General features: G+C 33.1%; 2 protein-coding genes across 2 annotated transcripts; both read left to right on the forward strand.

Moving 5' to 3' along the window:
- The first annotated feature begins 600 nt into the window (after nt 1-600).
- LOC108910151 (cytochrome b561 domain-containing protein 2) lies at nt 601-1,800 on the forward strand. Its single transcript, XM_018714678.1, has 2 exons — nt 601-1,028; nt 1,239-1,800. The coding sequence occupies exons 1-2, from the start codon at nt 735-737 to the stop codon at nt 1,773-1,775; spliced, it is 831 nt and encodes a 276-aa protein (XP_018570194.1). The 5' UTR covers nt 601-734; the 3' UTR covers nt 1,776-1,800.
- A 281-nt stretch (nt 1,801-2,081) lies between these two features.
- LOC108910149 (zinc finger protein 699-like) lies at nt 2,082-9,254 on the forward strand. The gene is made up of 4 exons (XM_018714676.1): nt 2,082-2,225; nt 2,282-2,377; nt 6,603-6,724; nt 6,774-9,254. Exons 2-4 carry the CDS (start codon nt 2,351-2,353, stop codon nt 8,887-8,889), a joined length of 2,265 nt encoding a protein of 754 aa, XP_018570192.1. The 5' UTR covers nt 2,082-2,225; nt 2,282-2,350; the 3' UTR covers nt 8,890-9,254.
- Nucleotides 9,255-10,683: the final 1,429 nt, after the last annotated feature.

The following is a 10,683-nucleotide window of genomic DNA, read 5'->3' on the forward strand; positions in this document are numbered from 1 at the left end:
ATAAAATAGTACCTACACAAACCTCGGTGAAGTTTCATTCTTGTCTCGAGATTTTTTTTTCCTCTCGACAAGAATGAAACACTTTCCACCTCGGTAATATACGAACTATTTTCTCCCTCGATGGTAATAACATCTACAAAATTTCATTGAAATATCGTTAGCCGTTTGGCAACAATTAATAAATTAGATTTTTTAAAACCAATCTTGAACACCTTGCATTTCTCGAATATAGTTTATATAGCAACCTCATATTATTTTTTGAATCTCTATCGGTCCTTGAATTTCCCGCATCAGAAACTGGACCACCCTGTATATACATCAAATACCCAGGTACACGACACAGGTGCTTCATAAAATGTGTTTCGTTTTTTTTAGAAACTCGACTAGAAAGTTGACAATTGTCATTTTTTATTACAAACGTGAACTTAATAAAGGTTCATATTCACATTAAGTTCACATTTGTGTTTAAAAAAACAATTGAAAATGTCAAGTCCCTACACGAGTTTCAAAAAAAAAAACTCAACTATGGAGCACCCTCGTAGAAGGTATTTGAAAAATTTAAAATGAGATAAGTGAATAGTGATAATGCTTGTACTTATTTGAGTATGAAGTAATAAATGTTTAATGCTACTTTAGAACACTTCAAATACTGAATAAATAATAGGTGTAATTAATTACCTACTTACGTTTAATCTGCAAACAAAACTAAAAACCCCTCTTCGTCACCAAACGCAATGAGTGGAACGATAGCGCATTTATCTGCATCTGGAAGCGATCAGTCCTTAAATGTTATTGTTGCTGACACAACCATGAGCACAGAACCAATGATGGGCGAAAAATCAAAAAAGCAAGGTGCTGCTGGGAAAATTAAACATAAAAATTATCAGGAAGAGTCCGCGCCAGTTAAAGAAGGGCTGACAACTGTGGCGCACTGTTGTATTTTAGCTTTTGTTTCGCTTATTTTGTACTTGTGCTTCAAAGAGCCCTTCGATTTTTTTACGTGGCACCCATTATTGCTGTCTTTAGGGGTAAGTACCTACTTACTTTTTTTAATTGATTTTTCATTTGTCCAAAAGGGATCAATACCAAAATTCCATTGTTCAATTTTTAATTGTTATGTGAGTTTTAGGTTAGAAGTAAATTTATGTTGATCAACATAGTTAAAACTTGAACTTTAAAATTGTTTTTTACATTAAATGATAATTGAAATCAATAAGTTTAATAATTTGTATTTTCAGTGGATGTTCCTGATGAGTGAAGGCATATTGGCTCTTTCAAAGGAAAGTATACTGAGAAAGAAATTCAAAATAAGTGGCTCTTTAAAAATATTTTTGCACTGGACCTCCCTCACTGCTGCAGCTATATTAATCCTCATAGGTTTTCTGGTAATCACGATAAATAAAAACAGACTCAATAAATACCATTATACCAGTTGGCACGGGTTGCTGGGACTCATCGCTGTGATAACTTACATTCCACCATGCATCAACGGTGTGGCTACGCTCTATGGTAAAGACTTGAAGGCCTACTTGAACCCAAAAATCGTGAAGTTAGTTCACGTTGTCACCGGAACATTGTGTTTTGCTTGCGGGGGAATATCTCTTATTTTAAGTGTGTACACGAAATGGTTTGCAAGGAGAACGAATAGTAACCTATTCGTATTTTTACTTGGACTTGTTATTACCATATTTCCTGTCATTTGGGTTGTACAACGACCCTTAATTAAGTCCGTAACAAATATTTCCAAGATGTTTTCCAAACAAGATAAAGATTAAATATATATTTGTGATATTTTTAAAATACTTATTTTAGAAAAAAAAAAGTATGTGTCGAATAAATGTGACCGAGTTAGATAAATTATATAATATAGTGATATTAAAATATTTTTCTCATATGATTATTGTTTTATTGCTTTGTATGTCCACTACCACAAGTTTATTATTTGGCAAGTTATGTAACCTTGCAAATTTGAAAATATTGGTGCATACAGTGTTGCCTACCAGTCTTAGCACTAAATATGGTTACATAAAGTAGGGACATTTTGTCTGTTAGGATTTTTTTTTTCTTAAAATCAGATGGTAGTTAATTGTTTAATGTACTGCAATTTGGATAAAAAAGGAAGTTGTATATTAGACACATTCTAGTTAGTTTTACCATTTTAACACTAAATAAAGTGAGCACACACACCCAGTCTGGTGACAACTGACAAGTGATTCAGTTCTGAGGTATGTTTGTTTTATCCATTAACTGTTATAACTAACCCAGTTTTATTTTTTTTTAGAAATAAATTATCTCTAATATCAGCAAGCAGTCGACTGTAATACATAGATTTTTGGACATTAGCAGAAATATGTCACTGGATAATTCTACACTTTTGGTAGGTTATAGAGCATAAAAATTTCTTAATTTTAATCATTTAGAATAACTGCAATGCTATCATTTAAAAACTTGTATTAGAATTGTAATTCTACCGAATTGTCTTATTGTAGATAAAAAAACTGTCGTTATCACAGTTTTGCACGATCTAATCATAAATTTACACCTAACTATATCGTTTAGTGTTGTATTTCAAATATGTATAATGCAAAAGTTGTATGTTCCAATTATATAAATTGAATTATAAATAATAAAAATAATTATCTGAAGTATTTTGACAAGATTAAAATACTTGTAATGTCACTTGTCACTTTCAAAACCAAACAAGAAAGCTATTTTTTTGTTTTTAATAACTAGTAGGTTGAAGTAGATATTACTTTCATATTTTCAAACTTTTGAGGTTAATGCTTCTAGCATATACTCCTGCTCGAAGGGTTAATGTAATGACTTTGTCGCTGATTTTAAATCAGGACTTCTACAGGATGATGAAATTTTATTCAATTTTTCTATTCCGTTGTTGGATTATGAATATATGTAGTCATTCTACATTCTGAAATCACTTACAAAGTATCTAATTGTTTAACATTAAAATACCAAGTAAAATTACATAATTCAAAATTACTACAATATACACTGTGTCCCAGACCTGCAAGATATCTAGATTAATAGTGAGTTCTAGGTAAAGTTCAGATTTTACTGTTTTATTATTTTAATTATTTTATATTGTAAATCGACTCTTACGTGGTTCTGTGCGCGATATTTTGGTTCTCCTTTTGTTCCTATTTTGTTAATCTGCCTGTTTGTTTTCTTTTCTTTTCCTCAATTCTGACTTGTGTAAATACTTTTGTATGATTAACACCAATAAACAATGTCTAATGTCTATACTTTAGAAAATACATTCCTTTTGTCATTTTTGACGTGTAAACAAATATTTACATATACCCCCCTACCCGCCACAAGATTCCCCCATTTTTTTTAACTGCACAGTATGGCTTGTGATACGTAATTTGAAAGATAATATCATTCTCTTTACCGTAATGTAAAGTTTTCTGGAAAATTTTGGAAAACAAAGGAGTTAGCTATTTTTTCTTGAATACACAACTTTATTAAAAAAAATACAAACGAAAAAATAACACAATTATGTGATTATATGAATAAAAAATTTTAATAAATGTTCAAACTGTCTCCCACCCTCAATTTGGCAATATCCCAACCTAGAGTAGAACGACGTCACAACCTTTATTAAAGTTTCTCTAGTAATTTGTTGCGATTCCTCAAGTATTCTATTCCTCAAGTATTCTGTTCCTCAAGTCATAGCTTTGTTTTATAAACATTTTTTCCCCAAAAGAAGTAACCTAGGGGTGTTATATCAGAAGAACATGCTGGCCATTCAATAGCACCTCTCTCCCAATCCATCTGTTCAGAAACATTTAATCCAGGAATTGCCAAACTCGAATAGCAAATTGAGGTGTTGTACCATCCTACTGGAACCATATTCTGTCAAAATTAATGTAGTAAGTTTTGTAAAGCAGGTACAATTTGACTACGTAACATTTGTTCGTACTTTCGGCAATTTAAGTTACCTTCAATTACAAATGGACCAATAATGGTAGTACCAATAATACCAGCCCAGTATTTATTTTTTGAGATCTCTGGGTGTGTTCTTCTCTCATCCAGTGAGGATTTTGATCAGTCCAGTAACTAAAATTGTGATGATTGACATTCGTCGGAAAAACAAATATTAAATATAAAGTTACGGTCTTAGTCAACTTTTGCCATTGTTGTTTCACAGAAATCGAGTCTTCGATCATAATCATCTTGCAGTAAATCTATTTTGTAAGGTTTATAGGAGTTTATTTTTAAAATTCGGCAAATAAATGATCTACTACTTGCATCATGTTCTCTAGCAGCCTTACACACAGAAGTATGAGGATCTTCCACAAAACCCTGCAATACTTCAAAAACGTTATCGTTATTAGTTGCAGTTCTTGGGAGTCCTGATCGGGGCTTTTCTTTCACAGTTCCAGTTTCTTCAAATCTTTGTATTGTTCTGCACGCAGTTGATTTAGATACTGGTGTTTGGTGTTCTGTTTGGAAATGTATCATTAAATAAATGAACCACTTGATCAAATGACCTTTTGAGATCGCCATATCCTCTCATCATCAAAATCGTTATTCTTTCTCTTTCATTTAGTGCCACATTTGATTCAATATTTAATGAACAAATTTGACAAATCGAACATTTTTTTGACAAAGTTACTTTATTATAAAATGATAAATGCTGTTTCCATGATTATTAGCCAACAAACTTTATTATTATTATTAAATAACTTTTTGATTTGGGGTTTAATGTTGGTTCAGTTAAAAAATAGCTGTAACTCCTCTGTTTTCTAAAATTTTCCAGAAAACTTTACATTAGGTACCTACAGTAAAAAGAATGAAATTATCTTTCAAATGACGTATCACAAGCCATGCTGTGCAATTTAAAAAAAATTGGGGTAACCTTGTGGCGGGTAGGTGGGGGTAAAGGTAAACATTTGTTTACACGTCGAAAAATGACAGAAGCAATGTATTCTCTGAAGTATATCTGAACTTTACCTAAAACTCCATATTTTGCTGTTCCGGGACTTTTTAGGACGCAGTGTATACAGGATGTCCCGGTACTTGATACAAAAAAGTCGAGTACAAATAGATGAGGTCAAAATAATATCAGTTTTTCATATAAATTTTTTTCATACAGGCCTTCGTTAACAAGTTACGAGCCCTCAAAAATGAAAATTAATAGTTATTTTTATTTACAGTCTCGAAACTATTAACTTAAGCATGGTGCAAATTTGGTGATTGTAACAAATGCGTACAGTGTGTTTTTGATGTTGTAAGTGAAACTACATCATGCCAGGGACGGATTATGCCCAATGGTAAAAACTCAGAATTTTGGCACAGATACGATCTCAATCTGCCTGTATCAAAAGTAAGTTCCCTGAAGAATTTACCTATGATAATACCCTCTTGGTTCAACTCGGTAAAATTAGCAGTTTAGGACAAATTTGCGATTTTATGTCACTGTATACATATTGAGTGGCGCCTCCACCATTTTTTGTTTTTAATTTTTATTTGGACATAATTACTATGTTAGAACCGTACATGTTTTTAAAATAAGAGCCTAGAAAATCTTACTATCTGCTAATGAAATTTTCGCTAACAAAATTTGACAAACACACTTTATATGTAACACAAAATATAAAAACAAAACAAGAATAAGTTAGAGTAAGTTAAAAAAATAATTTAAAAGAGAAAAAACTATCAAAATACATTTTCATTATATGTATACACCTTCCACCTGTACAAGTCTACGAATCTTATTTGTTTGTACACGAAAAAGCATTTCTGGGGTATATCTAATGGAAATTAATTCTTTCCAATGGAAGAAGTCCATCGGGTTAAAGTCTGGAGAATGTGGTGGCCATGAAATTGGGCCTCCTCTCTCAATCCATTTATTATTAAACACAATGGATAAATAATTTCGTACATCAATATTGAAATGAACCATGAACCAAACGTTTTTTCGGGTGTCTAATCGAACATTGTCTAATAGTCGCTGCAAATTATTTTGCAAAAACTCCAAATATCGATGTCCATTCAGACGTTCCTCGAAAACGTATGGACCTATAAAATTATTACCCTTTTTTGTCTACAAACAAATAATATTCATAGCCTTAGGATGTATGTGGAGGTGGAAGGTGTCCATATTGAAAATGTATTTGGATAGTTTTCTTTCTTTTAAATTATTTTTTTAACTTTAACTTATTCTTGTTTTGTTTTTCTATTTTGTATTATATGTAGTGTTTGTCAAATTTTGTTAATGAAAATTACATTAGCAGACAGTAAGATTTTCTTGGCTCTTATTTTAAAAATATGTATGCTTCTAGCATAGTAATTAAGTGCAATTAAAAATTATAAACAAAAAATGGTGGAGACGCCGCTCGATGTACATTGTGACAAATATTTCCTAAACTTTTAATTTTACTGAGTTGAACCAAGGGGGTATTATCGTTGGCAAATTCTTCAGGGAACTTATTTTTTATGCAGGTATAAGGAATGCATCTCTCTAATAGATGTTTTATAAAATAATGTAAAATTTTAGGAAATGTACCAATAAATATTGCACATAATATAAAATTCTACACTTACCTTTAACTTTACGATTATATTCTGTTGTCTTGCAGCAACGCAAAAACACATTAACTTCAAAATGGGACATTGTCTTTGACGAAGCCCCCAAGGAATGGATCGGATTCAAGCCAGCTTTGGGAGACCACATATACACCTGTTATGCTTGTCGCCATATGTGAGTTACCAGATTAATAACAATGATTTATAAAGAAAATCGGTTTTAGGTTTTCTTGTTTGAGGTCACTCCAGGATCATGTTAATCGAAGAATAATAGTCATACAATACAACTGCTCGGGCTGTTTAAACCAAATATTGACATTTTACAATCGTTGCTCCTTTTTATTGCACACTCGAAAGCACTACAGTTTAAACCAAGGCAAAATTAATCTCTGCGAGATTGACATCTTTACTCTACCAGTTTCATTGGCAGGTTTCTTACCTCACCCAAACATTCCGATACTTTATGCCACAGAGGAAGAAACGATACCAGAAAACGTATACATTAACACACAGTTTTACAGTCCGGACATCAGCGAGAGGGGTAAGCAAATAATAACGTTAAAACCCAACGATATTGTATTTAGACAGGCTGAAAAATCTTTGGCCTTGAAGCAGATTTGTGCCAATATTCCTAAATGTGAATTCGTCACTCTGGAATACCAAGAAGTGTTTAGACAGCAAAATTTACTAACAGAAGAAAACAATAATACAAATAACAATTTGGAAACCGTGGACATAAAGCAAGAACCTCCAGAGGAAGAGCCTGTACAACCAGTCATCATGCCTGTGATATCAAAAGTAGAATCGGTTAGAGAAAAGAAGTTTCGACTGCCCAGGTGCTTGGATTGCAAAACTTTCCAAAAGGATACCATGGCGGAGCACTACCTAGGCACGAATAAACCATTCGACAGTTCTCTGAAGTGTTCAATTTGTAAATTCATCGCTGCCACTAGTTGTTCCCTAAAAGCACACATAAGAATCCATGAAAACGTACCCCCATTTGTCTGTCCTGACTGTGGGAAGGACTTCCCGACTTGGGCCATGCTACGAAAACATATGGATGATGTTTGCTTCCACTTAGCCAAACACGTGAGATTCCGTTGCCCCGGTAAGAGATGTGGGAAACTTTTTGCTGTCAGTGCGACATTTGCTTTACATTTCCAAACACACCTCAAGTGTTATTTTGCCTGCTCAATTTGCGGGACCACCGTCTTTAAGGCTGAAGATGCCGAAGCTCACAAACGTTCACACGAAGAATTCTGTACATTAAATAAAATATATGAGTGTCCGCTTTGCCCCCATATAGGTACCCTAACTGAAGACAGTTACAAAGCGCACGTTAATATACATGCGACTGACATTAAGAGATGCATGTACGTCTATATGTGCAAGCATTGTCGCAGCTACTTCCGTTCGACGACAACTTATGCAACTCACTTGCTGAAGTGTAGCTCTAAACAGACCGTGCACGTAAGGAAGTACGACGTCCCCAGATACGTGACGAGAGAGTGCGAAAAATGTACCAACAAGATAATCTTCAACGAACAAAAGCCCACTAAGTTTTGCAATAAGTGTAGACAGCAAAACGAGAGTCCTAAACCCGTCTTAAGCAAGAGGTACTTCTGTATTTTGTGTAACAAGCAAATACTGCCTCAGGAGAAGAGTTATCATAGAAAGCAGTGCAAATACGGAAGGCCTTACATTGTCATTCAGAAGCTGACAATGGAAGACGTAGAGAACTTGACATTAAGCTCGAGTGGAAGCGATTTTGATTCGTCTTCTACCCCTAGATCTGGGAAAAGCAACAGGCGCAGGTCTAGCGATTCGTGGAAAACGGACGATAGTACGAAGAAAAAACGTAAACGTACTTATAATCCGAGCGTTACCAAGCAGAGAAAGACAGAAAAAGAGGTTGAACTAGACTTAACTGCCGAGGAACCTATGCAGTTCGATGGAACATACCGTTGCAAGTTATGCGACTATGAAAATATAGATCGGGCTGAATTTCATGCACATGTCAAGAGGCACAGGGATATTTCCACGGCCTACCAGTGTATGGAATGTGCCGAATGTTTTGTCGTAAAACCATCTCTCATAAAACACCTTTTGCATTTTCACAACATTTCAGACCACGAGTCGTATTTGAAAGAAAATGACTGTTTCGATGTAGACGCCGTAAAAGAACTGGAGAGTGTCATGAGATTGGCGCCTGGGGAATCCAAAGAGCCGGTTAAGGAGAATCAGTGCAGGGTGTGCCGTCAAGAATTCAAGGATGCTCTGTCGTTGAACAAACATTTCAGAATTCACGGCATGGCATTTTTGTTAAGGAACAGCAAATAGTTTGTTGTTCTTCATTTTGTTAACTACTTAAGTTAAATGTGATGTTCCTTGATTGTTTTACATTTGTTCAAATTATTTGGGTTAATATTTTACGAATGTTGTCCGAGTGATTATTGATTCTATTGAATCATAACAATTACAAACTATTTTCTAAATTTATAGCCCAGATTCTTAGGACTTAAAATTTGTTCTCCGTCAACTCAACTTTTTTATCTCGGATGTTTAACAACATATCAAAAAATAAATGTCTTTAAGAAAGTTAGTTTATAATAAATAATGGGTACCATTTTTTAATGAGTAGGATTTTCTGGCTCCATGAAAATATTTTTTATAATTGCTAGAATACCTTTTTTCAATAAATAATACTTGGAAAATAATTTTTGAATTTTAATTTCTTGTGGGAAACTAAATAAAATATCTTTTTCGTCTTTAAAATATTAATTATGCAAATTCCTCATTTATTATTAATGAAAAACAAATTATAGCACTTGCAGCGGTTTTTTAATTTATTCTAGAAAGTAAGTTAGAAATAAATGAGTTCTGAGAACTTGAATTACTGACAAAATTAAGTTTTAGCGAGTGTCATAATAGTTTTGTCAGAATATGGATTGCTATTATTGTACTTACCGTTTTAAAAAGTTTACATAAATTTCATATAGGAAGGCAGCATTTGATTCTATGCATTTAATAATAAATACAAATAACTTTGTACAAAAGTATCTAAACAAGGTGTTCCAATTAGAACTTCCCACCTAGAAAATATTGAAAAAAAACCCGACACGTCGCTTTTCTTTTCAAGGGCATTTAAGCAGGGCATAAAATACTCTTAAATTTAAAATGGCACCCTTTGTTGAGTTAAACCTCATTTTAAAGGTTTTTCAATTCTGCTAATGACGACATAGGACTTTTAAACACCGTGGCACAAAAAAGTTTTGGCAGTTTAAATTCGTCCTAATGGACACTTGTGGCGCCCTCTAAAAGATACAACGAAATCATCGATAAATTCGAATTTCTCATCCCAAAAAACACCCGATACGAAATTTCACGAAATTAGCTCGAAGTAGTTGAAAAATATTAAAGAAAATGTTATTTATTTTTTCAACTTTAACACCCTGTATCGAAAACTAAGCGTTTATGAGCAACATTATATATGACTTTTCCTCATTACTTTTCGTCGTAGAATCTAGTGGTAAGCTTTGGTACATTCTTTAACGGACACCCTGTATAAGCATTTAAAACAGAAATACATCAAATTCTTAGTGACTAAACAAAAAGAAACCTTTTAAAATGAGCTTTAATTAAATTTCATAAAAACAATCTTAAACACTAGCTCAGAAAAATTTGTGAATCTTCTGAATCCAGAGCAACATTATGCTCTTGGTTATCCTGAACTTATTCAAAATATTTATATTCAAAAATTGTAGGCTATTATTTAAAATAATTTATATTCTACAGGGGAAGTTTGACTGCCTTAATTTTAACAGATGATAGAATATATTAAAATAAACAAAAACACTTTTTGGAACTTCTTTATGCTTAATTCTAAAAAATAATTAACCTAATAAATTTAAAATTCCATAAAAATCGGTTTAACACGAGGTACTAAGGTGTCCAGCAACCACCAAAACGCAATTCAGTTGGTATCTGGATTCGACTCTGTCGGAGTGTTTCTTTCATACCACTATTTCCTTTTCTTGAGGTGTGCATTGAAAATGGTGGTGGACATTTTGAGCATATGCTGTAGTTTGTTTTGTACTTGTGCGTTTAAAAATTACTGAACTTTGCTTTTTGGTA

This window comes from Anoplophora glabripennis, unplaced genomic scaffold (genome assembly GCF_000390285.2).
Source record: "Anoplophora glabripennis isolate ALB-LARVAE unplaced genomic scaffold, Agla_2.0 scaffold466, whole genome shotgun sequence".
NCBI lineage: Eukaryota > Metazoa > Arthropoda > Insecta > Coleoptera > Cerambycidae > Anoplophora > Anoplophora glabripennis.